Here is a 27,885-nt window from a genome sequence, read left to right on the forward strand (position 1 = left end):
GGCCCGGCGGCCATCTTGTGCAGCCGTCGGTGGCTGTGGTGCTCGGGGGTCTGTGTGCGCCCGGTGCCCTGCCGAGCGGCCGGCATGAGCGCGGAGGCGGCGGACCGGGAAGCCGCCACCTCTAGCCGGCCATGCACGCCGCCGCAGACGTCGTGGTTCGAGTTCGTGCTGGAGGAGGCGCTGCTGGAGCAGCACCTACAGAAGCCCTCTCCCGGTGCGTGCCCTGCTGGCCGCCGCCTCCCCGCGGCCTCGGGTTCGACCCGGCCCCGCTTCCCGGCTCCTCCTCCGGCAGGGTCGTTCCGGGGGGCTGTGAGGCGTCGGGAGGCTCTGCTGCGGTCCTGGGCAGTGGGAGGCAGGGGGAGCCGGGCGCTGCCAGCGGCCGTGCGGCGGCATTTACCGCCCGCAATAACGCGGTTTTTCTCATTTCACGTTATCTTTCCTATTTAATAACTTCAATTCTCTGTCTTTCTTGTCTGGTAGATCGCTTTTCCTTTCGTATATGTGAATGTTGTGTGCGGAAGGTGTTGTAGTTTGCTTGTTTGTCCGGTGGGTAGTGCTGCTCGTGAACATCATTGCAGTTCACAGCTGGTTTTCTCCTGTTGGAGTCTTGTTAGTGGCTGGAGCTGAAGTCCTCCGAAAGGTTCAGTGCTGAAATTGCTCTCTGAATAAATAGAAATCTCGTCTGATGTATTATAAGAAAGTGACCGTATTTAAAATTGCCTGATCTTGTGACAGTCATAAGTGGTAGTTGTCTTTTTCAGTACCCAAATTCTGCAAGGAGGTGGAGGAAACAGGAAAACCTGGGCCAGTGTTGCCTCTACGAAAAAAAACCAAGCATAATCTAGCTTAGATCAACGTTTAGATTTTACAGTCTGTTTTGTAATTGATTAAGCAAATTAATAATATTTATGTTTCACTAAGTTCGGTGAGAGTGTAATAGTTGTGGTTTGGCATCTTTTTTTAAAAGAGCTCAAAGGTATTGGCTATTTTATTGCAAGGGAGAGATTTGGGTGCTTTTTTTGATGCTCTTTTTTAACCAATCTGAAAGTATTTTCTAAGTTAATTCAGAAGTACCAGCAGTTGCTTGTAAATATACTTTACATGCAGAGAATTACAAGTACATAGTTTTATGATAGTTCACTTGTGATTTCATTAGGCAGCATTTGTTTTCAGTAGATGGAAGTATTGAAACATAATTAATGCAAAGTAGTGAAAATAAATAAAAGTGTAAGAGTGTGGTTGCCATGGTCAAGTGAACTTTAACATTAAGCAAAGATATCTTAATAGTCTGGTTTGAGTCAGCGCATGCAGGAAACCATTTGGGACCAGAATCTACCAAGTAACAATGTCAGCACTATAAACACCAAGGATAAAAGAACCATGTTCACAGCTGGGAAAAAAATTTAATTTCTGGGCTTACAAAAAATTTGAGGAGTGGCTGTGTTTTTTTTGCAGACCCACCACCTGTGCAGCTGATTGTTCAGTTCTTGGAACAAGCTTCAAAACCATCAGTGAATGAACAGAACCAAGTCCAGCCACCACCTGATAACAAAAGAAACCGCATTCTCAAACTTCTTGCTCTCAAAGTTGCTGCTCATCTGAAGTGGGATTTGGATGTATTAGAAAAAAGGTGTAGTTTGTACATCTTCATGCTAAGTTTATTAAATTGAAGTGGCTTGAGATATTTATTTTAAAATTGAAAATCTGTCTTACTCCCTTTTGGGTGTGGCAATTGAAATCAAGTTTTATTTTAGCTGTAAGTTAGGAAAGGGTTTTTAATAAAGGCAGTGTGTCTGAACAAATCACTATTTAGAGAGGAAAAATAGCTTGTCTTAGACATTAAGAAATGTACATGTAAACTGCATAAAGATGAATTGCAGGTTATGTTTTTTCAGTGACAAAACTAGCATATGTTTTCTCATTCTGACATGCTTGAAATTTGAGGTCTTGCTCCAATTTTGTTGCTGTGAGGAGCTCCATATATCTGTGACCTAGGTCACAGAAATGACTGGTTGAAATGGACAAACCCCAGCTTTGCATCTTTGCTTTGGAAATTTCAGCTGAAGAATGGTCTGATGAGCTAGAACATTTGGGAGCTACTTCACTTTGGCAGTGTTGTGCACATTAGGGGGCTGCACTTCATAGAATCACAGGACAGGTATGGTTGGAAAGAACCACAGAGTGGGTCATCTGATCCAGCCTCTCTGCTCAAGCAGGGCCATCCCAGAGTACCTGGCACAGGATTGTGTTCAGGTGATTCTTGTTTACACTTAGGTAATAGCAGGCGTTCCTTATTCATTCACACAGGTCTCTTTCCCCTTTATCTGTAATTTAATGTAAAATCTTAAGGGGGCAGTAATTACTCTGCTTCTAACTCGCATGGAATTGTAGAATCAGTGGGGCTGGAAAGGAGCTTTAAGATAATCTGACACTGCCAAGTCCACCACTAAAACATGTCCCTAAGTGCCACATCTGCATATAATTTAAATACCTTCAGGGTATGTTGGTGACTCAACCACTTGCCTGGGCAGCCTGTTTCCATTTAGTGGAAAACCCTTCCTAAAATTCAGTCAAAGCCTCCCCTGGAACAACTTGAGGCTATTTCCTCTCATCCTGTCACTTGCCTGGGAGAAGAGACTGTCCACCCACTTGCTGCAACCTCCTTTTGGGGAGTTGTAGAGAGTGATAAGGTCCTCTCTGAGCCTTCTTTTATTCTGGCTCAACATCCTCAGCTGCTCCTTGTAGAACGCTTCTGATAGAACACAACACCTAAAATTTGTTAAACAGAAATCCTGGCTGTAGCTCTAAAAGTGTAATTTTACTGGTTGTTCCAAATACTGGTTGCAAAGAATGCACATTTTTCACAAGATTAAAGATACTTTGGCAGTAGCTGATTTAATTTCAAATAATGTCTAAATTAGTAATAGAATTTTAGTTGTGTTAAATTATACCACAAAAGCTTGGAGCAGTGCAGTCCAGCCTGCATGTCTTCTCATTTTATGTGAGTTCTGTTCCAGCTAATGTATATTTTATTTATCTCTATTCAAAAAGTTCCTAGTCTTACCTTCACTGTTCACTTTATGTGAGTGAAATTTAATTTGTGATGGAAATGGGGTTGTTTACCTTTAGGGAGTATTATCTGGGGCTGCTTTGAAAGAACTTCTTATTGGCTGGGTCATGCTGTTACAGGTGACTGGATTATTCTGGTAAGGGCTGTCAGGGCAGCTGAACTGCCACTTGGGCCCATCCACTTGGGCTTAATTTATGCAGCTAATATTGGTAACTGCTTTACATACCTGATCTCAAATGCTGAATAAACATCCATGTCATGTTAAGTAATGATCCAGTACTGAATAGTAGTGTATATTGTTTAACAGTACCTATGTAGGTTTACTCTATGAAGTATCTGATTCTCTCTCCTTTATTTTTTAATAGCTTGTCTGTTCCTGTGTTGAACATGCTACTGAATGAACTTCTGTGTATCAGCAAAGTTCCCCCAGGAACTAAACATGTGGATGTAGATCTGTCCAGCTTACCCCCAACCACTGCAATGGCAATACTACTCTACAACAGATGGTAAACTACAAGGCAATAAGATAAAATCATTATAGAACAAAGCAGTGCTTTCTTCTATCTGTATAATTTTATGTAGAAAGAGAAAGAATCCTAAACTACTAATAAATACTGTGATCTGTTGCTAGGTTATAGTGAAGGAACTGAGTCTTAAAAGCTATTCTAAAGCTGGTTTTCTTCCCTAAAAAACAGTCAAGATACTGGTTTGAACACTCTCCTTATAAATATAAAAATCTTCATCTTTCAGCTTTTTACCGACATAAGAGCATTTCTTAGCTGCTAGATGTGCTCTTGAGTAAAGGATGTATTCTAACAGTATAATGTTTCTGTAAACTCCTATTATCAAGAGGCTTGTCATCTTCTTATTACACTTCTGAGGCTAATACCATTCTTTGCTTAATTTTTTCCCTATGTAGGGCCATAAGGACTATTGTTCAAAGTAGTTTTCCTGTAAAGCAAGTGAAACCTGGTCCTCCTCAGTTAAATGTGTAAGTTACAGATATAATTCATTTATATGTCATGGGTATTTTATAATCAGAAATGTAATTTCTAAGTGGATTAAATAATGTTAATAACATACAGTTGCTTAAAATGTTAATTGTGACATGGAAAACTTGGATTTATTTCAAGTGTATTCTCACTTTCCTGTCGGACACACTTGATACATATACTGGTCTGTTGTGCCACTCTGGCAATGTTATAATCTCTGTGACTTTGTCATGCCATGAAAAATCCTGGGAGAAAGGGAGATGGCAATTTGCCTTGGCAGAATGCTTATGCTCCAGTTTAGATGGGGTACATTTCTTGCATTCTTTTGCATCCCTAATTTAGAGTAGCTTGCTTAATATGGTTGTTTTATTACAGCAGTTTGAAGCATGGTGTATGATAACCTAAGGAATAATGAAGTATTTTCATTTGTTTCATTAGGCAACAATTTGTAATTTTAAATCAATTTTGCCTTAGAAGCTGTGAGGCTTTAGTAACAAGCTGTCTGTGACTTATGTTACAGATTTCTCCAAAAGTTGAGGTATCTAAGTGGTGCTTTTCATGTATTTTATGTTAATTTTATACTTAAGCGTTAGACCATACTTATTTGAGACAGTCTGTTAAATATGGTGATTAAACATACTCCTCTTCCTCCTCTTTATTTTACTATAAATCTTATATTGTCCTATATGTATCAGAGTCTGATCCTGAATAAAATAATTTTTAAAAAAAATCAGTATGAAAAAATAATTTAAAAATACTTCAATTTTTTACGCAGACATCTGAGTATACTTCTGCTCCTGACATGTTTGAGAAGATTTAAATGTTGAAGCTTCATGAGACTTGAGGCTGTGGAAGCTTTCTTCATTATTGTTTTGCTATTGAATTTGTATTATCAATCTGATCTTGAAAAAGGCAATAATAACTTTGAAACTTTTTGTTTTATTGAACCACATTCTCATACAAATATATCTTTTCAAGATATAGTTCTGTATTTCAGATACAGATAAGTCAGTGGTCCTGCATAATGAGGTTTAAAAAGTATTTAAGGAAAACCAAGGATGAATGAATTATTGTGATCTAGAACATGAAATAAAATAATATGCAGATATTATAACTGAACTCTTGACCTCTTGTGTCTAACTTGCAGTATGAATCATATTCAGCAAGAAAAGGAACTAACTGAAAATATTTTGAAAGTGGTGAGACTCTTTTCCCTTCTTATTTTTGCTCGAATTTACATGTAAATATAAATTTCTTTATTGTACAAGAAATACAAAAGCCAGTTCTACTTGGCATAGAACAGTTATGTAAGAACTTTTTTTAAAACTATCCTTTCAGTGAACTGTTAAAATTGTAGCATTAACTTAAACCCAGAGTAAAACTCACAAGCAGGAGGTTAATTCCTTTAATGTATTTGAATTATTACAGTTGAAGGAGCAGGCTGCTGATTCCATCCTGGTCCTAGAAGGAGCACTTAAATTAAACAAAGATCTTTATGTCCATACTATAAGAACTCTGGACTTATTGGCCATGGAACCTGGTATGGTGAATGGAGAAACAGAAAGTTCCACAGCTGGACTGAAAATCAGTGCAGAGGAGATACAGTGCCAGGTAGTTCACACTTTGTACTAAAGCTTTCTGTTTCTATCTGTTTCTTTAGAAAAAGTGTTAAGTAATAATTTTGAAGTAAATTGCAGTATTTTTCTATTAATTTTTTTGTTGTTGTTTTCTTTTTTGTTTTTTGGTTTTGAGGATTTTTTTTGTAATGCAATGAAATAATACTGGCTTCATTTTTCCATTAATACACCTTTTTTAAATCATTGTAAATATCATTACTTCCCACCAGCCTCTCCCTTTTGTCCTCTCAATCCCCTGAAATAACCCACTGTATGACAAAGACATGTCACTGCATTGTTTTCAATGATTATGGGAAAATCATTCTTCAATTTTGTAGTGTTTGTGCAGAGTTACTCAGACTGAGATTACAGTTAAAGAGGAAGCAGTTAAAGTATGTGGGGTAAGATGTGCAGTGTGTGTTGGTAAATAAGATAAAAGTAGGAATAGTTTAAAGTGCATGGAACATTTGAGCTGAAATTATTAATTTTGACTCGAAACATGATGTCCAAGGCTGTGTATTTGATATCAGTGCTGTTTGCAGGTTTGCTATGATTTGGGTGCAATCTATTTCCAACAAGGATCTACAAATGCAGCTGTTCATGAAAAGGCTAAGGAAAAGTTTTTCAAAACAAAGGAGTTGATTGCAAAGGTAACAAGTGTTCTTTGAGGACGTGTATTCAACTTTTCTGTAAACAAACCCTTGTCTAAATTATCGCTTCCTTCTTTACCACTTTAGTAACTCTTGATGATACACAGCTTTTAGAGAAACTTCCTGAAGTTTTGACAGTAATTTTTTTTTTCATGTTGTGCCTGGTTTCAAATTATATTAATTGGTTGCAGTGTATTGCTGCTTTGTTCTACATTTTGTAATGAATATTCTTTTACACCAGTTGTATTGATGCAAAAAATGCAGAAATAACATTTCCAGTGCTTGTAGTAACTCGACTGGACAGTACATCCTATGTTCATGGTGATTATGTGTTTTTGAGGAAGGTATACAGCACTTCCTATTTTTTTAAAAAATCTAATTTTCCCTTGGAAGTCAGATTGCCTATGTTCTAACCTTTTAAAAAAGTAAATAATAATTTGAGTAAGGTATGTTTCCTTTTTTTTATTTTCCTTCATATTCCCAAAACTGCAGAACTCCAGTTTTTATTTGGATAAAGTGTGTACATGAACATTCTTTTGTCCTTTTGCTGTTACTTGGGGAAATTGTGAGTCTCTGTTTCTGAATTAAATATGTTTCATAATACTTTGGCTTCTAATATCTGATCTAACTCTTACTTTTCAGAATGGCTCATCATCACTTCATTTTACCATAGATGAAGAACGGTTAGCTGGGTATTGTCAAGCTTGTGAAGTTCTTACCTCATCTTCTGATGATGCATCTCAGCAGGCAACTCCATATAGTCAAATCCACAGCTGTATGAAATCTGGCAAATATCAGGTAGGATGTCTAAATAAACTCACATATGTTTGAGGGGTTCTTTTATCATTCTATGTGGATAATTCCATTTGAACTGGTATGGGTTTTAAGAAATTTTAAATGGTAATTAACTGTTAACATAATGTTTTAAATCCTATGTGTTTAGGAATATAACATAATCTGGTATTTATTAGATTAAAATATCGTGGATTCCATACAATAGCAAATAATTCCTGCCAGCTGAGAAAAAGGATTTTCAGGTATATTTTAATTCTTTGGGTTTCAGGGAATGTTGCTACTTAGATGTGCAAATTTTTGTGTTTTTTGTGGTTTTTTTCTTTGATTTTTCATAGATCTCTCTTTGATAGAGAGCTTTTTTTGTTACTTGATTCCTTTTTGGTTGATCAGTGAATTTTGGTATTAAATATGGATGTGAGCTGCTTCTCTTTGTTTCATAGTTTTTACCAGATATAATAATTTTCTGTCTGGTTCTTTTGCGTTATGCATTGACTATTCCAACTGTTTTTGTTACAGGACATAGTGAAGATATTCCTTGAAGATAATGTAACCCTCAGTTTACCTGAACAGTTCAGACAATCAGTGCTGAGAGAACTCTTCCAAAAAGCTCAGCAAGGGTGAGACATTAAATAATGATCAATGTTCAGTGATGATAAAGAGCAATTTTCTTTAGTTATAGTTTTTTGTGAAAAGTATGTAAAATCTTCTAACAGGAAACTGCTTGCATCCAAGAAACTTCAGCCTTCATTTCTGTTAGCAATAGTCTAAACTACGTTTTATATCACACCACAGCTCCTTGGTTGGATCACACTGTGGCCATATATGGAAAAAACATAATGAACATAAACAGTTACTTTTATCACTTTACTGATTTTTAAAACATTTTTTTCTACCTGCTATGATACCACTCTTTCTTTGTCAGTGCTGCCCTGTGATCTTGTTTTGTGTGCATGCAGGAATGATGCTCTGGATGAAGTTTGTTTCAAAGTCTGTGTGTGCAACACAATCTGTGATGTATTACAAGGTCGAATAATTGATATTCAGTTTTGTCAACTGTTCCTGAAACCCAGCAAAGAGAAAATAGACTTCCTTCTGGAGGTAAAACATTAATCTAAAATTAGTAGTGAAAATGGTATTTAGTGAGAGATTTCTTTCCCTGCAGAACTATTATTATTGTAAGTGATGCTCAAATTTCTGAAGCAGAGAAAGGTAACTTCTCAAACATTATTCAACTTGTTTGCTGTTAGTACAATTCCACTCAGTGATCAGTTTCATCTGTGTTCATAGCTCTGTTTCCATCTGTTGGGGAGGGTCCAGTGGTGAACTGTTGCTTCAACTTTGAAATTGCTGCTATTCCTGGAAACTTTTAATTATATGGAGATAATGCTGAAGATTTGTTTTTGTGGAACAAGGAATCAAATTCTTCAAGACAGAGAAAATTAGTAGAAAAAGTATCTATGGAGAAGGACCATTTTTCCCTTACCAGCTTTGTTGTAGAAGTTAGCATGTGGTGAAGTGATCCAGAGTTACTGTTACATGTGAGACCTACACTGTTACTCTTAGTGAAGCTTTTTAGGAAACTGTTATTGCTTGAACTAAACTTTAATCCTTTTGTTGCTGTGCTCAGTTTTTAATGTCTTTTATTAATTTGAGCCGAGTGCTTTTGCTTGTCTCTTCAAGCATGTGGCAAAAATTAACTGACAGTACTCTCTACTGTAGAGCATGTAAAAGCTTACATCAGCTGCACATATTTGGACTGAAACATACTTCTTAAAAAAAATCTTGCAATCTGGCAACTAAATTCAACTATCTAGTTATTCTTCAACTGCTGGTTTTACAAAAAACCCCAAGTCCTTGTGACTCTTACGATTTTGCACTTAGAAATTTTTCATTTCTACACTCATGTGCTAAATGATCTTATGAGGCTCACTGATGGCATGGCCCTGGATGTCAGTGCTTCTGTCAACCAGAGGAATAGGAAAAAGAAATGTGAATTATGTCTGAAAAAAGATCACAGTTGTCTGAAACACCCTGTCTTGTGTACAGGTTGAAGGAAACTGATCCATATGTGATGGCAATAGGTTTTATCAGGTTTAATTCAGAGACAGTCTTATTTCACACAGTTGTACTGAGGTTTCTTTATCAAGCTTTGTCAGTCAAATCTTATCTTATTTCTTTGGCTTACAAGAAACCCTTGAGTGCTGGTGTCATCTCTGCAATTAGAGTAACAGAGTCATGACAGGATTCCACAGAGCAAAACAGAAATACTGGCTTGATTCTAGATGAATTAGGGTAACCACACAGCAATGCTGCCCTTGGTTCCCACCCAACAGCACTTGAGCAGGTTCAAAAATTGCTCTACAATATGAAAACAGCAGACAGGCCAAAAGAGTTGGGGTTGTTCAGCCTGGAGAAGTAAAGGCTCCAAGGGGATCTTGGACACCTTCAGGTAGCTAGAAGAAAGCTGGAGAGAGATTTTTGCATTTTTGTTGTAGGACAGGACAAGGGTAATAGGTTCAAAACTGAAAGTAGCAGGTTTAGATTAAATATTAAGAGGAAATCGGTTACAGTGAGGGTGGTGAGGCACTGGAGCAGGTTGCCCAGAGAAGCTGTGGATACCCCATGCCTGGAAGTGTTCAAGGCCAGGCTGCATGGGGCTTTGAGCCATCTGGTGTAGTGAAAGGTGTCCCTGACCATGACAAGGCTTTTAGAACTGATCTTTGAGGTCTCTTCCCACCGAAACCAGTCCATGATTCTGTAACTTTGTTGCCTCACTTGAGATAGAGGTTTACTGGCTGTTACTATTTGTGAGACAGAAAGCTGGTCGATAATCCTGGCTGTGACTTAAGTATTATAAATATACAAGAGGGCTGCTTAGTTCTTTTCTGTTTTCTTTTCCAGGTTTGTTCAGGGTCAATAAACTTGGAAAATGCTTCTGAAGAATTGAAGAGAAGAATGGCAGCATTTCTCAAGTATGTACCCATATTAAGATAGCATGAATCTGTGCTCTGTAAGCAATGTAATACAGCACAATAAATACTTCAGGAACTTACAAAGAGAAAAATAAGCGTTTTTTTCCGTATGTATAACATTTTTATTTGTTTAGAAACTTGTGTTTGGGCATGGAAGATCTTCAGTTTGTCTTCATGATTTCATCTCATGAGCTTTTCATAAAACTGCTGAAAGATGATGAACGGAAGCTGCTCATTGACCAAATGCGGAAGAGATCTCCTCGAATCAATCTGTGCACAAAACCTGTAACTTCTTTTTATGATATCCCAGGTAATTTGCACAGCATTTTCATTAACTTACAAGCAGACAGTGCCCTGTTTCCATGATGAAAACCTTGAGGTTACAAAGTGCAGGTCTGTTCTCAAAAAAGTTTAGAATGTTCTTAGGGAGTATTTCCCGTTGTTAGTTGGTACATGTACTACTTGTTCAAGAAGGTGGCTGTTACTTGCTTGTGTCTCAAGTGTAATAGATAAACTCAAATGAACGGGTACTAGGTGACAGTGAGAGAGTATGGCATTGGTTTGAACAAAATGTGGCTGTGACAGCTGTTCCTAGAAAGGGAACCCTGCCTCTGGACTGTAGATACACTACTGATGATGTGTCTGTATGGTAAGCTGGGCCAGGAATACCATCTGAATGAAGTTTTAAACCTACCAAAGTAAAACACAGATCCTTTCAACCAGTTAATGTCCCTGATACAGCTGACTGGCTGTGCAGCTGCACACATCAAAGATAACAAGAGGTGCCAGATGGTGGCTGGAGTTGGAAAGGCCTTACCTTTTCAGCTCTAATGCAATTTTGCAGTAACTCAAGCCAGTTAAGACAATGTGTATTTTCACTAGGGCAGTATAGGAGGAGACTTTTAATGCAGGTCTTGAATCTATTGCTTTGCTATAGCAAGATTACTCAGAGCTGCTGGAGTGAGGAAGGGGGTTTCCAAGCAGCCCTTTAGGTTAGGGTGAAGGTAGCACAAGGTGTTCATGGAAGGGCAAAGAGGATGGCTGAACCTATGGAAGTGTGATGTATGTACTCTTCTTACTATGTTCTGTTTGAAATGTTATATACTAAAGAATTTTAAATATCTACATTGAAAAGAAATGTGCTGGAGACCTGGATGCTTTTCTTCTAGCATCAGCAAGTGTCAATATTGGCCAGCTTGAACACCAGCTCATACTGTCAGTGGATCCTTGGAGGATTCGCCAGATTTTAATTGAGTTGCATGGTATGACCTCAGAACGCCAATTCTGGACAATTTCTAATAAGGTAACTTAGTTCATGTGGTCGTGAGAGACTAATTCAAGGACTGGTTAGGTGTCATACTGCAGTTAACAATAAACATTTTCTTATAGATCCTCAGGATGACTTGTGCTTTCCCTCTCTGCATAGTGGTGGTTTAATAAGAGTGATGATACATAGCTAAATTCACATTCTATGTGAAGAGTATTACAGCAAAGCCTATAACCTTTGTTTTAAGGAATTACTGGCTGTATCACAAGCTTTCCTTATGAGAAAAGATGTTTTTGTAGCTTTTGCTTTTATGTTCTGACTAGATAGCAATACTGTTGTAGCTTAAATTTCTGTCATTAGAAGGTGGGAGCAGGAGAGAGGACTTTTTTGTTTAAGTAAAGATTTCTTGCCTTTTTAGTTCTTCCCCTTAATTATTGCGTATTCGAAGTGTGAACAAAGGGTAGTTGGGTTTTTTATTGTACTTCTAAACAAGCAATACATTACTTGTCATTAGATGTAAAAACAAGAGTTGGCAGTCATTTTCAATATTTGGGGTTTGTTTATGGTGTTTTAAGCACTGATGTGAATTCTAAAACTTGTTTCTGTGCAAATGTCCTATGCGTTTCTCTCCCAGTGGGAAGTACCAAATGTTTACGGCAATGTTATTTTAGGAATCAAAGACAGTCTGACTAGGGATTTGGTCTACATCCTGATGGCGAAGGGACTACACTGCTGTGCCATTAAGGTGAGAAAGCCACCTGAGCTTACTGGTTTGTTTGGGCAATTGAATCATAGTGAAATAGAGAATTTGGAAGGCCCTTTTTTAGAAAAATAATTTAAAAATTGAGAAGTGAGGGAGGTGGTGTAACAAGCTCGATGTGTTGTATAATAGCTGAGTATTTCTGTCTCTCAGAGTTCCACCAGCAGAGCAAAGATAATGGCTTTCCAGTGAGTTTGGCCTGGAGATAATTTCATTCACATAAAGTTTAGATTATGTTGTTCTAAATCATGTGGAACCTAAATCCAGTGGTGATTTGATTTACTGGTATGAAGTGCTGTTCTTTAGAGTAAGTGTTGTACATAAGGAGTTTATTGGAATGCTGTTTTGTTTTCCTTGTAATTGACAAAATTGCTAAACTGCAGCTAAAGCAAAATTGCACCAAACATACCAGTAGTTGATTCTAGCATGTTTTTGCTTAAACTCCTTGGATTGTTTTTAAAAGATCTGGAACTCTTAAGCTGAATAGCAAGTCCAAAGGACTCATAAGTAGACAATGTGAGATGCTTGAGCAATGCTGATGCTAATGGATGCCGAGGTTGGTTCAGCCAAGATAGAGCTGAATCCACTGTCCCCTTATGAATTCGTTAGGAATGATTAATGCATATAATTTTTATTGCAGGATTTTGTCCATGCAAAACAGCTTTTTGCTGCTTGCTTGGAGCTTGTGACAGAGTTTTCTCCAAAGCTCCGTCAGGTCATGCTGAATGAAATGCTGCTTTTGGACATTTACACTCACGAAGCTGGAGCTGGTGTTTCTGGAGAACGTCCTCCTTCTGATCTTATAAGCAGAGTCCGAGGATATTTGGAAATGAGAGTACCTGGTAAGCACATTACTGTCTTTCCTAGGATGCAGTAAAGCACAAACCTTGAGAGAAGGGAAAAAAAACTACAGCAAAATAAAACAACTTTGTATTGCAGATTAACTACTTAGGTGTGTAAGTGGAAAAACAAGTGACTTTGACACTGGTTTTAGCAAGTGTTTAGAAATTTCATTAGTTTTTAGAAGCTTGAAATGAGCATGATGCCTACCTGTTGCTAAACATTGACAGTTTCTGTTCAGTGCCACTTAAAGGATTTGAACAGGATAAATGTGTCTGCACTTCTGCCTGAAAGGTTTTGCTAGTTGTTAAAGCTTTCTCCTGGTTTCACAGTGAGAGAGTAAAATCATACTGTTGTGATTAGATGAAACCTTGTTGCTCCTATTTTCCAGAGGTGAGGTCTCTTGTAGGGCTAAGCGTCTTATTTTCCTGTGATAGCTGTGGAACAAAACCAGCTAATTAGAGGGAATGGGATTTTCATGTTTTCATACAGCACCATTTTACAACAATAAAAAGTTAAACAAAGAATCTCTTTCCTTTTAGATATTCCTCTTCGACAAGTCATAGCTGAAGAATGTGTTGCCTTCCTGTTAAACTGGTGTGAGAACGAGTATTTGACCATGCAAGTTCCGTTGCCTCTGGTTCAAACTAATCCTTATGTGAAGGTAAGAAGTGCTCACTCTCAAAGCTTTCTCAGACTGTAATTGGCTTTTTTCTGTTGAAGTGTTTTGTACTTTTCAAAGCAACTACCCTTCTGCTCAGGAGTGTGGGCCTTTGTGACTGTAATGAATTTCATATGGGGTAGAACATAGTAGGGCTAAGCAACAAGCATATTTAACACTTGATTAAAAAACATGGAAACTGCACTGCAGGAACATACGAAATCTTGTTGGCTGCCAGCTAAGGTTGGTTCCATCAGGTGTGTGTGGTTATGATCTACGACTGAAACACTGAAGCACTTGCCTGAAGGACTCTCCTCTCAGCTGGGATTCAGCCTAGATTTATGTAGGGGGTCTGAGAAGTGTGCAGATCTCTGGTTTCATGTCTGGCTTCTTTTCTGTTCCTAAGATACTTGTGTTGCAAATGCACTGTAAGAGTTCCATTCTTTTACCCAACACCAGTGTTGAATTTTTGGAGATATTCAAGCCCTGCCTTCTTTGAAACTTTTTCAAAATTGTTTCATAGTAATGTTTGTACTTCACAGTTTATTCCCTGGAGCAGAAGGCAGCTCCTATTACAGGACAGGTTCATTTTAACCCTTCTCTGCTTACCTATGATATTTCCTAATTTCTGTTTTGAGGTTCATCTTTTTTGTATAACATTGTGCCAGTTTAGAGTAATAGTCAGTTAAGATTAATTACTATATGGAAGTTAAGTGAGTTTTAAAGAGACAGTCTTTGTAAAATGGTATTTTATGGAGTCTAGGTTTTATGCAGTATGTGTAAGTTTGTTTTCTGGAGCTTGTAATAATGGAATACACACCAAGGAAGCTAATAAATGGGAAAATGCTCTGTTTAATTCCTGTTTTCCAGCTTCTTCATCAGTGTTCTTTACTGCAAAATTTAGTCACATTGCTTTGTAGTTCATAATTTAAAATCACTTGCTTAGCCATTTTAAATGCCAGTAATTCCTTTGCTGTAAATGATCTGCAGAGCAGCCTTAGTTCTTGCATTTTTTTCTGTTGCATTGCATAGCTGGGCCAGTTGCTGGCTGCTACATGCAAGGAACTGCCAGGCCCCAAAGAAAGTAGACGCACAGCTAAAGATCTCTGGGAAGTTGTTGTACAAATCTGCAGTGTATCCAACCAGCACAAACGTGGCAATGATGGAAGAGTGAGTTTGATAAAACACAGGGAGTCTACACTGGGTATTATGTACAGGTATGTTTCCTAAGATGTTTTTTGAAGATGGTTTGAATGGTTTGTTTGATCCCGTGTTCCTGTCAGAAATTGTCTGGATTCCACTATAGAGTGATGGCAGCAGCTAAAGATCTGAGTAAAAATCCTGTCCACTGTGGGAATTGGGTATTAGCAGGGATGTGTTGACTTTCCCTTACAGAGGTAGAAAAGGAGTGTGTGGGAGGCAGCTCTCCAAGCAGAAACTGAAGCATATATGGTTGTGCTCCCATTATAACCAGTGCAGGTATTCCAATAAAGTCAACAGCATCTAGAGGGCAGTTTAGCCCTCTAGATGGGCTGGAGCTGTCTGCTTTGCAGCAAATAGAATTATTTTGTATCAATTTTATACTTTTATAGTTGTATCAAGTACTTAGCTCACAGCATGCGTATCTGAGTCTGAAGCTAAATGTTTCTCAGTCTTGAAGTTCTAATTCAGCTAAGCTCTGCAAAGAGTAAGAAAATAAAATTAGTCTGGTCAGGAGTTTTCTATTGTCAGATGCCTTGGCAGCCTTAGTCTCAAATGAGTGGACAAATGAGAGAGTCCTGAATCAGTGTCCAGTGATTTGGCCTGCTCTGAAATCTAAGCTTAAATATAAGTTGTCTAATGTGGTACAGTTTGGCATGTGTGATTGTATTAAACCAGCTTTCCAAATTAAAGCCTTGGGAAAGGTGCCGCTATCAAACTTCTCTTTGCCTTCCTTGAGCTAATCAGGTTAACATGTGCTGAAGGCCAGCTGCATTTGCTTACCCTGCTGTGGGACAGGTGTAAGAGGGTACAGACGTGCTGTAGTGTAGTCTAGTTGTGTACTCTTGGCGAGGAAAAGGAGTACAGGTGTACTCCAGGTTACTGAACCTTTCCTGACCCCTCTGATTCAAACAGTAAAGGGTAGTGACCTTGTTATTACTATGGAAAAGAAGTAGTGAAACCTTTTCCAAAGGCTGTCCTTGTCTGGGTTGTCTTATTGTGACAATTTCTGATGTTCATTACAAGGAAATTGAAGTACATTATAAATGACCACTGTATACCCTCTTCTGTAAATGTGTGGGTCATTGTTGCAAACCTAGCCGGGGAAATTGCAGTACAGTTCAGTTAGTTTCCCTTTTAGAGTCTGTGGTTGACTTCTGTGATTTTCATGCCTTTTATACCTTGATAGAAGAACCTCTTACTTAACCTGTTTTTAGTGTAAAATTTGCTAGTAACTGTATTAAAAGTGAATAGGCTGCTTGAACATACTCATTTACATGCTCTGCATTTGTAAACTTAGAGGTGAAGGGGTATTTTACCAGGTGAAGAACTTGCTCTACTGACTGTAAGTGTGCATATATTCTTTATTGTGGAGGATTACTTACATGGGTATTTGTGTTCCTAATTTAGGAGTGAACTGTTGTCCTTCATCAAAAAACTTCGGGTGAGTCACAGTGGTGTTGAAAATGTGTCTGCAACCAAAACTTCCTTTTGGTGTAGTATTTTTCTGGACATTTTGTGTTAAATTCCAGAAAATCTAACAGTTATGTGGGTGTTTTGTATGGCTGAAAAACATCTGAATTTGCTATACCTGGCATACAGCAGTGTAGAATAGCATGTAAAAAAATTACCCTGTTGGAGATCTGTTTACATTGGGAGTGTATTTTATTGCAGCTGTCACGAAGCAAAGCATTCCTTTTGGAGGGAGACAGAAGCTGCTACATGCATCATACTAAGCAGCAGAAGTAAGAAGGAGGGAAATTGTTTATAGCTTCTGGGTTTATAAATGCACAGAAAGTTGTAGTAAACCTAGCTTAAGTTTAAGGTTAGGTAGTAATCACAGAAACAACATAAAGATGTGTAAAACAAAAGTAAAGTTTATATCCAAGGAGTTATTCAGGAAAATCCGAAATAATTAAAAACTTCCCACAGAAACATTCCTGCAGTACCCTTGTGTTGCAGGTCTCTTAACAAAATATTGTCTGATTTCAATAGGAAATTATTGTGATGGCAGAACTTCTTACAGTTTTAAAGCTTAGGGAAGAAAGTGGAGTTTCATCAGTTCATGGGAATACTTTTTTTTCTCCCCCCTACAGGAACCATTGGTTCTAACTACAATATTGTCCCTGTTTGTCAAACTTCATAATGTTCGGGTTAGTACACATCATCAAAGTCTTTCTTGGTTCTATTAAAATGTTTCTTGTTGTGATTTCTCATACCATCTTTCTTCTCTTAGGAAGACATTGTGAATGATATTGCAGCAGAACACATTTCTATCTGGCCCTCGTCCATCCCCAAGTAAGATGATGATGATGAAAATTTTTCAAAATACTGTATATGACAGGTTTGATCCCAGTTACTGTTAGTGTGATTTCTCCATGTAAAGGCATCACTGCCCCCACTCTGTCTCTGGGAAGGCTGGTTTGAGGGCATGGGGAGCTTTGTTCCTAGTTTGATGGTCCTGATGGAGATACAGGAAAGAATAAAGAAGAAAAAAATGGGGTTTTTTTAAGCTGTGATTTATTGAACTATATGTAGCTATGTCAACTATATAATACTTTAATATGAAATCACTAATATTTTTGGGGTGTGTTTGAATAATAGCCAGAAGAGGAAGTCGCAAATGGTAGGTATTGATTTATTTCAGCTGGGTTGAACTGTATTTCTCCACTGAAATGGAATTTCTCTCTGTGGGGTGGGATCTCAGAATCTGGTTTAGTTCTGCCTTTTTTTTCAGCCTGTGAAGGCTGTATTGTTCAGTCAGATTTACTGTATTGTAACAGTAGTTTTAGTCAACACAAAATATTTTCCAGAATTATTTATGCTTCACACTTAATGCAAGGTGCTTTGGACTTGAATTAGATGGGAAATCAAATTAGTGGTTAAAAAACCAAAACAATAAGTTAGTAATTATTTGTCTTTTTTTCCTTTAGTCTTCAATCAGTGGACTTTGAAGCTGTAGCTATTACAGTAAAAGAGCTGGTCAGCTATGCCTTGACTATCAATGCAAACAACCACTTCTGGTTAATTATTCAGGCAGATATTTATTTTGGTAAGTGAAACCAATGTCTGTGTTTAACGTGTGTGTAGAGGTACCTTGCTTCTCTGAGATTTGTTTGACATGACCCTCCTTGTATTTCCTTTTATGAAAAGAAGTTTAAGTGATATATGAGGTTAAAACCTTCAGATGCAGTGGTGTAGGTGGATTTGTCTGGGAAGGTGTCTAAGCCCACAGATGCACTGAGCCACTGCTGGGTTATGTAGATTTGCTTTTAGGGTAAGGGAAACTTGAACTGTTACCCTTCACTTTTCTAGTGCAGTTGGTGCATGAGTGGTGTAACTGTGCAAACCCATGGTACTTGAGTGTTTTATAATTGAATGGAAAGTTGTGGATAGTGGTTGCTTTTAAGTGTGGAAATCAGCTTCAGTGGAGCACAAGATGAGCAGAGCAGAGAGGATCTGTATTTTATACAGGGAAGTATCAAGGGTTTGTAGATGACAAAACATGAGGAAGGGCTTGTGAATGAGGAATAGCTACAGCTTTATAACCCTTAGGGTGAGAGGAGGGGTCTGAATCCAGTGTTGAGTGCTGTCAGGTTACATGTGGGAGAGTGATTCAGTGTTATAAACCTGGTTTTTATTCAGTGTTTATTGCCTTTACAAAATGCAGCAGCATCCCAGAAGGAGGACATTCATGTAGGGAGCCTTGAAGCTGGTACTTGAAAGAACAGTGGTTGGAGCAGTGTCAAGGGTCTGTATTTCAGCAGCCACGGACAAGCAGGCTGCTCCTGCCACAAAGCCCTGGGAGGCTGCTGCCTTCTCCTCACACCAACCAAACTCCTTTCACTACCCCATGTGTGCTAAGCTCACTGAAGACAAAATTCCACTCTAAGGCTGATGGATTCAAGATCAGCTACCTGAAATAATAAAAAGTTATCCCCAAAAAGCAGAAATTTGCCTGTGGTGCTAGTTTCCCTGAATGTGTAGTTTTTTGCTAGTGTGTAGTTTTTCCATCTATGTAACCACTTTGTGTGTCCATGCTTTTTAAACGATGAAACACGAGTCATTTTCCCAGTTGAATTCAACTATGAGATCTGAATAATTCCATAAACAATTGATCTGACTATTAAAAGACTGATCTATTTATTTTTGAGACCTTACTTTGCTTTTTTCTCTTGGCAGCAACTAACCAGTATTCAGCAGCCCTTCACTATTACCTACAGGCAGGAGCTGTATGCTCGGACTTCTTTAATAAGATGGTGCCACCAGATGTGTACACAGACCAGGTGAGCTAAAGCAGGATTTACAAAAATCTCTTTGGAGTCAGTCAGCATCCTGATTCTGTGTAGAGACAAAACTGTGCAGCACACACACATTCCTGTAGCATGTGAGATGTTAGATCTTGATGCATTTAGGAATACGTGTCCTCATCGGTCCTTTTTGGTTTTTGGCTTGTTGCTTGAAAGCCATAGAAAATCTGAGACTTCTCCTTTGCTGAATCACAGAAGGCTTTTGTTAGTTCATAGAGCCTGCAGAGCTGTGTGCTGGGAAAGCACTGTGGGACACTAGTGGAGCAGAGAGCAAATGGAAAAGCCCAGAGCACAAGCAGTGTGTGGTGTGACCATCTCTGGCTCATCCCTGCACAGCCACACTATGCTGGGCAGGGCTGGGGGCCAGACCTGCTCAGGACGGTGCAGCAGCCCTACCTCACCAGCAGTGCTCACCTGGGCTCCAGCTGCTGAAAACATCTGCCTCCTACTGTGCTGGGAATCTCTACAGTGATGAAGGCTCAGTTCATCAGTGGATGTGCTAAAGCATGGGACTTTTTAGGGGGTAGAAGACTGTAGCTATCTATTTAGCTGGTCCCTTAATTAAATAAAATTAAAAAACAAAAATTGCAGTTTTGTGTTCCAAAACAAGCACTTCAGAACGTGTTTTGTTTTTAACCTTTCTGTAGGTGATAAAGAGAATGATCAAGTGTTGCTCTTTACTCAATTGTCACACCCAGGTAAGAGGTGAAACATGGCATTAACTAAAACATTTGTTTATAAATATTTATATAGGGGATAGCTTTAACAGACTGAATTCAACTTCCCTTGGAAATGCCATCTGCGGTAGAATAGGTTTTGTTACCTTTGCTTCTAGGACAGTTACAGGACTAAAATTAATGAATAAATAAGCACATACTTGGAAATGTATAAAATAGAAGTAGTCTGGGGGCGTTTTGTCCTACTTTTCTCTGATAATATAGTTGGGTTTTTTTAGAGAGAAGGTATCTGTGGGGTGATGTTGGGAACCTGGCCTTCATTTTCATAACTGTAGGTGCTGTTGCTGTTCTGTGGGGTCAGTCATTCTCCAAGAAGTAACAAAGCTTGTATTGGGCTCTGATTTAAAAGCTCTTAAATGCATTTGGAAACCAAGTCAGTCCCTTCTGATCTGAGTAAATCCTTTTTCTTTTAGTTGTTGCTACTGTTGATGTCAGAATGATCCGTGTTTCAGGTGCTCAGAACTTGCTTACCCTGGAAGCAAGGTCTAGATTTGGTCTAGAAAAGGAGTGGAATGAACAAGGCAGCTTGGGGAAGGCTTCTTTGTGGGGAATTAAGGCAGTGAGAATCACTGTGACTCTTCCCTTACAGGTAGCTATTTTGTGCCAGTTCCTCAGAGAAGTAGACTATAAAACTGCTTTTAAGGCACTGCAGGAACAGAACAGGTAAATGTTACAATGAAGTTTATGGATGCTTAAAGATAATGTGTGACTGTGTCAGTTAACCTGCCTTGTCTTTCAGTCATGATGCCATGGATTCTTATTATGAATACATCTGGGATGTCACCATCTTGGAGTACTTGACATGTATCCTTTTGCTGGAATATCACACCTACTGCATGTTCACAGCTGGGAAAAGTCCATTACCTACCTACGTGACTTTTCTTGACTTGTCCTCAGATCTCCACCACAAAAGAGGCGAGACAGACAAGCGGCAGATAGCAGTAAGTTAACCCAGGGTGCTGGGATTTCTTTAGTCTTTCCCTTCCTGAAATCACCTCTGAAAAGGTCGTTTCAATTCCAGTTTTAATTTTGTCTTATAATTCTTCTAAAATCTGGGTGCTTTACATGAAGTTGTGGCTGTAGGGGTGTGATGGGTAGGGCATGTTACAGAAATAAATCACCCATGGATCTGTGCTGAAAATGCCTTAAAATGAAACAGCTTTACTGGAAGGCCTCATGCTGGTTGTGTCTCCTCTTTTGTTTCAAGATAAAAGCCATTGGCCAGACAGAGCTGAATGCCAGCAATCCTGAGGAAGTCCTACAGCTTGCTGCACAGAGAAGGAAAAAGAAGTTTCTTCAAGCAATGGCAAAACTTTACTTTTAGGGTAATGCTGGAAAGACTATTACAAAACATGTAAAAGTGAAAAAATCTTTCAAGACTTTATTATTTTTTAAAATTCATTTAAATTTTTGTACAACATTTACAGTCTATTATCTTTCTCCTTAGAAATAGATGAAATCTTAAAATAAACCCCTTATTTTTACAAACTGTACAGAAGGCTGGAAGCAACTGCATCTAGTTCCACAATGGCTTGTTTGAAGAAGACATGAATTCAAGTTTGCCAAGTTGTTGTGAGTGTAATGTGGATGTGGGTGGCACTTGATGCTCTAGTGCAGCTTTGTGGGCTGCTCAGTGTCATGTAACACTTGTCCCTGGATGCGTGGCACAGATAGGAGCATCATGAAAGAGGGAGGAGGACTGATACCCTTCTTTCCCAGTACTGCCCTTCATCACAGAAGTGACTCAGAGGTAGTGAATATTCCAAGGAAAACACAGTAGTTAATGCTGTTTATAAACACTGATAACATACAGCTCCACAGTTTGAAATACTGTTCCTACGATGTGAGTGGTTGTAGAGTACCTGTGGTTCCCTTTATTCCATACCTTCTCCAGTTTTCATACTGTTCTTTCTTGTTCCAAGTGGGTGTCTGGGGACTGTACTTGTTCCAGTTCAGGTTACTGCAGCAGCAGGTTCTTTGCTGGTACTCTTACCTGAGGTCAGTGATACACTAAAACTGAAGTTCATGGCAGGCCTAAAGGGCCTTAAATTCATCAGCCTCCTGTGGAGCTGGGATTTGATACAAGGCTGTCTGCACTGTCCTGCACACACAGAGTGGTTTCAGAGATGTGCTTGCCCACAGGCCTCTGTAATACTGCTCTTTGAGCTGGGTGGACAAACTGACATGAGTGAGCTCTGACCTTACCAGGAAAGGAAAAAGGGTCAAGAAGAGGTAATACATACAAGCTGTCAAAATGCTCTTGCTCATCTAAGCCAAATTAAAGCAAGTCTGCCATGTAAACTGAGTTGACAAATCTTGCCACCCAACCCTATTAAAAATATTCTTGAAAGTCATAAGTTAAAAATTCAATTCTCACCATTAAGTCACATCAGAATGGACCAAAGTCATCCAAGGCTCTTGTGATAGCAGGGTGCAATGCTCAGCTGAACTCTCTTTGTCAAGTCTGTAGGAGGATGCTGGTCTCAGTTTGCATCTGCTGTGTCTTTTACTGCCCAAGTCTAGCAGTAAAGAGCTTGAGTCACCTTTAGTGTGGTCTTTCTTGTTCTGAAGCACCAAGTCTTGTTTCTGAATCTGTTCATGACAATTGACTGTATTTCATTTCTTCTCTGTGCTTTTTGGAGGTGTTATTATTCCTCCTGTTGACACAGGTGATAACTGCCCTGGGGCAGTAGCCACTACTCCACTGTTCACTTCTTCCTGTGTATTGGGAAAAGAAGACAGCACTTTATAGCTGTGACAAGGTCTCCTGTCTTGTGGCAGTAGGAGGCAGCAGTGCTGCCTCAACCAATCATACAGTTCAAGTGCTCCAGAGTCAGGATACTGAGAAAACCAAAGTGACATTGCATAACAAAGTGAGTATTATTCTTATAAACATCTGTCCAATACTGGTAGTGCAAGTGTTTGCTTATAGCCTGGGAACCTTAGGGTAAATCACATGTTGTTTATAGCATCACTGGTGGCTGGGCACTCACTGAGGGCAAGCAAGGACATGCTTGGGCCACTCACAGCTGCCTCAGGCCAAGGGATGTGTAATGAACTCTCAGCTGCCCAAACAGCACATCCACAAACCACTTACCAGCATGTCCAGATAATTTGTGTGGGTCTGGATATTGTGTCGATCTTCCGCTGCAACCTTCTTAAAGTTCTTCAGCTTCACAGGGACCTTTTTTGCCACATTCACAAAAGGAACCATCCATTGTACACACTCTGAAATGCTGTCCCAATCTAAGCCTAAAGAGTAGAAAACAAGAATATATTCAGAAAATATGAGGGAGTTGCACAGTGTTTCAATATGGCCATGAGTTTAAAAACACAATAAATAATACTGCAGATAAAATTCAGAAACATCCTCCCAGAAGCAGACATTTTCCTTATGCTTGTTATTTAAAAGGGTGGTGGCTAAGGAGGGTGAATGGAGGTCACAAGGGTTGTTGTTGCTTTACAGGGGAGGCTGAAGTGACTTGTGGCTTGAACACAAAATTGTGGTTCATGCTATAAAAACATGCATGCATGCTATAAAAACAGACATGCATGAGTGCTTGAGCACTACATTTCAGGAGAAAAAGTGGCCAAATATATAGCTCATGATCCCCCAAACACCTGGATATTAGCCCAAAAGCAAGAACAATAAATGTTTCAGTTCCTTAGCAAAAGCTGCACTGCTGAAAGTGTTTTATTTTGTGTCTCTGTAATATCTGAAATAGTGTAGAGAGTGAAATTAGAAGTAAAAGCAACCCATGGAACAAATACTAGTGTCCATGTTGGTTTTGGTCTTTGGCAGCTTGGTAAACCAATACCCTCTTTAAGCAGATGTGGTCCTGTGACAGCTTCCAGAATTCTCTGCCTAACAAGGCCCAGCTTTACAGAGGCATCTTACCTGAAGCTTTCTTAACTATTTCGATTGAGGTATAGTGGCAGAGCGCTGCAGCAGCTAGTGTTCTGTACTGGAAGTCCAAAGAATTCACATCCAGAATACACAGGTCTAAAAGCTGAGGATATGAAGAGTAACAAATTTTAACAAACTGATGCTTTAGCATCCTGTCTCAGAGAGGGCTATACACACAGCAGTCCTACAGCCTCTGCCCCAGAACAGGGCTGAGCTCCAGGAAGCTACTGTCTTAAATTTAAATACTACATAGTACAGTATTTACAACACTGACCTACCCAGCTTCAGTAAGCCTCTCTGAGGCTGGGTACAACACATGTCCATACCAACTGAACCACAGCACTTCCAAAATAGTCAAAACACTCCCCAGGCTGCTGCCTTGGCAATTACACAGAAATACTGTCAGGGTCAACACAGGTAAAAACAGCCTAGAGTCCAAAATTATCCACCTTGCTCTCAGAGCTGTCACTGCTGATTACAGAATGCTGGAGTGCACAATGATTAAAGATATGAAATAGATTTTTTTATTTTTCCAATATACAGAAAAGTCATAAGGTATGTGAAAGCAGGGAGACAATAAACACAGAATACTTGTCCTCAAAACTGAATTTTTTCAGTAGACTCAAACTTGCATGTTACTTAAAGTAACAGGCATGGGGAAACACGGGAACACTTATAACAAAGTGTCTTCCAGGGTGTGATGTCCAGTAGTGCTTGCCAATGCCCCAAGAACCATTTCCCAACAGTTTACTACCTACCTGAGCTATTTGAATGAATTTTTCCTGAGAATACTGAGGTAGCAGCACTTTTGGAACATCCTTCAGAGCATCCACTTGAAGATAGAGGTTCAGCCAAGAGACAATTGTCACTGGACAGAGTTCCCATTTTAAAGCCTGCAAATATTTAACAAAAAGTTAAGTACCATAAACCACTCAAGGACAGTTTTGTGCTCTGATTTCTTCCTATACCCCTGCTTAGATTATTGCACATATCCTTAAAAGATACTAAAAATTATTCACAGTTTCAAGGTTACAAATATGCTCTTTAGGTTGCATTCTCAATGCTTTTTGAAAAGGCCGTGATAGGATTAGCACAAATCTGTATCCTTTTACCTGTGCAGTTGGATTTTATATATCTTGTCCATTCAGAAGCTGGGAAATTAGTATTTCCTCAAGCTTTTGGGCTACCTGTGTGAACCTGCAGCTCATATCTATTAAGAAAGAATTAATGTATCAAGTCCTGTGCTGATAAAGATGGATCCTTTCCAACATGAGGAACACCAAACAGTGAGGTCTTTGCCTGTCTCTCCAGAAGCCTCTGTTCCTGGACAGCAAAGGATGTTGGCATGTGCAGTACATTACAGTGACAGCCTTCCAGCCTGCCTGTGGCTGGCTGCACTGTTGAGAGCTCTTAAGTTCACACAAGCATGAGAAACCTGCCCTTTTCTACCAGTCAGGGACTGCTTCCCAGACAGAGTGTCAGAGGTCCACTGCACACACAATAAAGGCTTCACTATTGTGCAGAAACAGGGACAGGTTCCTTTTTCTAAGCAAGTAAGTGACATTAAAACACAAGGCTCAGCTGGAAAGTCTTTCACCCAGCACTTAAAAACACAGCAAATTATTACCTTTAACATAATAAGTTCCATTCTTACAATATCATCTTCACTGCAAGCACCATCAGTGACATAAGCGAATTCCTGTATTTTAGGAGCGTAGATTTCCTTTAAAGGGAGGGAAAATGAAGATGAGTATCTTAGAGTTCTAAGAAAGGTTGAGAAGACACCAGGAAATACTTTTCTGTCCATACTGACATGTTAACACTTCTTATGCTACAACATAGCATTTGTTTTTTTCATTATATGAACTGACATGAAACTTACAGGAAAAGGAGATAACCTATAACCTACTTGGGTTCTAATATTTGTTGTATAATGCAATGGACTGATTGCAACTCTTTGAGCTTCTGCGAAAATAAATGCTGACCAAGCAATCAGAACAGCCTTTCATTTATAGATCTTTCTACTCAGCCATTCCAATGCTGTAAAAAACATACATCATCCCAATTCTCCTACAGATGGCTGGCTGGTACGGGTTACCTGCAATGTCAGTGCTGATGTAATCACATGTTACAAAAAAATAAATGAAAAAAAAAAAAAGAGAAAAGTTTAAAAAAAAAAAAAAAAAGAGAAAATCCCACAACCAGCCACTCTGTCAAAATCCATGGTGCAGAGATGGTTAAGGAAATTTGCTAAGCCAGTCATGCCAGCTGGGGCCAAGCATAGTTTGATGTGTAAGTAGAAGAGAGCTTGCCAGCAAAACTGCTTCCCTATTAGCTGGCTCTGCGAGCACCATGGCCCCACACACTTCCTTAGGACAGGTGAGTGCTCATAGTGCACACTCTTGCCTTGGGAGCCACAGTGAGATCTGAGGATTCCAAGTTAACAATTTAATCCCAAGTTTTCCTGTCAGTCCAGCCCACTATGCATTATCCAAAGGCATGCTCCTGGCCCATCGATGTAGCACATAATATGAGGTATCACCATCACTGCACTTGAGACTCACACTCCACTAAATGGAGGCTATTGTAAGGGTATCGGCCTGATGTACAGACAGTTTGAGACTTAGGCTTGGTTTTGTTCAAGTCCCACACCCATTCCTGAGATTGTTTGGCAACTGCTGTATATTTGGGAAAAGACAAGACAAAACAAAGCTACTTCTAGCACATTTGCATGCCTTTTAACTTTATGTGGTCTCCTTCCCTGCTGCTGGAGAAGGGGAGGACAAAAACTACTCTCCAAGAGACTGACAAATGCACAATTGAAGGAAGAGAAAAAAAATTCTACTTCTGACCTTCAGTGTTGTACATACACTATCAAATTTAAAAGATTCAGACAAGAAATAATCGTTATAACTGTCTTTTTAGTTACTCCAAATTCAATATCCTCCTCCCTGTAACAGTGTTTCTTACCTCAAGTTTGGAGGCAATAAATAATGAGGTAATTCCTATGAGCTGAAGCATGCTCTTGTTAATGTTCTTTTGGGTCAACATGAATCTATCAAAGAAGTCTTGAGCTAGGTAGAAGGTTTCCCGGTGGAGTGCATACACCTCACACACCTACAACAGGGGGAAAAACAGTTTTCTGTTATAAAACTGTGTACACACAATGGCGTATTCAAGCTTTAACAGCAAAATGCAGCTTCATCTTTTGCACCCATAAAGCTTTGCATACCAAGGTATGGTAGGACTGGAAAAGGTATTTCCCATGCTCCCACCTAAATGTGCATTACCTATGACGTACTAACAGACTTTCAAAAAAATACTTTTTCCAAATTAAACAGCAACCAATTTTCCACTGAAAGAAGAAATCCTGTTGAGGAAAAAACCCCAACAGAACAGCAACACCTACACATACACACACTAATTACCTTGATTAAGAATACTCTCCAAGCATCAAGCTGAAGTCAAATCCTCACTGAATTCCTAGTAGGTCTGTCCCAGGGCAGAACCACTAAAAAAATCAAAGCCTTTGGCTCTACAGCAAAGACGCCTGGAAGCTCCTGCTGGAGGGGGCTCTGCTGGCAGGCCAGGAGCACTGCCTGCAGCCCCTCAGGCACACCGACAGCCTCACTAAGCAGGAACAAAACTGCAGGAGCCGCCATCTGCTCCATCCCATTGCTGGTCTCCCTGCCAGGGAGAACTTTTAATACTCGCATTGTATCGAAGTGTTTCAAATGCCAGTTCAACAAAAAAAGAAAGCCGAGTGCCCAGACCTGCAGATCTTAAGGAGAGCACTACTTTTTCATCTAATCTAGAATTGAATTGGGAGGGGCTACCACATATCCAGCTTGTCTGCAACTCCGTACCCTTTTCACAACTAGAAAGCAGTTAGATATCTATTAATTACTTACAATCTACATGAAATGAAGAACAAGAACAGAAAAGACTATCCAAAAAATAGATCCCAGCCTCTTTATTATTTTACTTGGATACAAAGGCAGAATAAAACCTTGTTACTTCAAGCTATTTCCCAAGATATGGTTGGAAGCTCATTTACAAATTAAAGCCCTTCCTGACCACCAAAAATGCAACTGACTGGCAGAAATAG

The 27,885-nt window shown here is 39.2% G+C and overlaps 2 protein-coding genes across 5 annotated transcripts in view; one reads left to right on the forward strand and one right to left on the reverse strand.

Moving 5' to 3' along the window:
* On the forward strand, positions 1–21,363 carry INTS8 (integrator complex subunit 8). 2 transcript variants are annotated; one of them, XM_015618906.2, is made up of 27 exons: positions 1–214; positions 1,456–1,630; positions 3,436–3,576; positions 3,990–4,061; positions 5,210–5,261; positions 5,491–5,673; positions 6,221–6,328; positions 6,971–7,126; positions 7,640–7,740; positions 8,080–8,221; positions 10,025–10,095; positions 10,230–10,405; positions 11,265–11,398; positions 11,997–12,107; positions 12,763–12,964; positions 13,505–13,626; positions 14,656–14,840; positions 16,234–16,267; positions 16,920–16,976; positions 17,060–17,121; positions 17,757–17,875; positions 19,006–19,109; positions 19,781–19,831; positions 20,460–20,533; positions 20,610–20,674; positions 20,768–20,811; positions 21,078–21,363. In XM_015618906.2, exons 1-27 carry the CDS (start codon positions 85–87, stop codon positions 21,192–21,194), a joined length of 2,988 nt encoding a protein of 995 aa, XP_015474392.1. In that variant the 5' UTR covers positions 1–84; the 3' UTR covers positions 21,195–21,363. The 2 variants fall into 2 exon arrangements, with proteins under 2 accessions (XP_015474392.1, XP_015474391.1); XM_015618905.2 differs by having other exon boundaries at positions 20,610–20,811.
* CCNE2 (cyclin E2) overlaps positions 21,226–27,885 on the reverse strand; it is a 13,605-nt gene continuing 6,945 nt past the window's right edge. For all 3 annotated transcript variants that reach the window (XM_015618907.3, XM_015618909.3, XM_033512346.1), the window contains 6 exons: positions 26,748–26,894; positions 25,405–25,500; positions 24,536–24,670; positions 23,769–23,880; positions 22,968–23,122; positions 21,226–22,588 (listed from right to left, as the gene is read on the reverse strand). In XM_015618907.3, the coding sequence (XP_015474393.1) occupies positions 22,487–22,588; positions 22,968–23,122; positions 23,769–23,880; positions 24,536–24,670; positions 25,405–25,500; positions 26,748–26,894 (747 nt within the window). In that variant the 3' untranslated portion in view covers positions 21,226–22,486. The remainder of the gene's footprint in view (positions 22,589–22,967; positions 23,123–23,768; positions 23,881–24,535; positions 24,671–25,404; positions 25,501–26,747; positions 26,895–27,885) is intronic.

Source organism: Parus major, chromosome 2 (genome assembly GCF_001522545.3).
Source record: "Parus major isolate Abel chromosome 2, Parus_major1.1, whole genome shotgun sequence".
NCBI lineage: Eukaryota > Metazoa > Chordata > Aves > Passeriformes > Paridae > Parus > Parus major.

Excerpts from the sequence above, each read along its gene's own strand:
- INTS8 (XM_015618905.2), top strand. The coding sequence starts at position 85 with ATGAGCGCGGAGGCGGCGGACCGGGAAGCCGCCACCTCTAGCCGGCCA. Across the intron at positions 4,062-5,209 it reads GGTCCTCCTCAGTTAAATGT|TATGAATCATATTCAGCAAG; the intron begins GTAAGTTACAGA and ends TCTAACTTGCAG. Across the intron at positions 12,108-12,762 it reads TACACTGCTGTGCCATTAAG|GATTTTGTCCATGCAAAACA; the intron begins GTGAGAAAGCCA and ends TTTTTATTGCAG.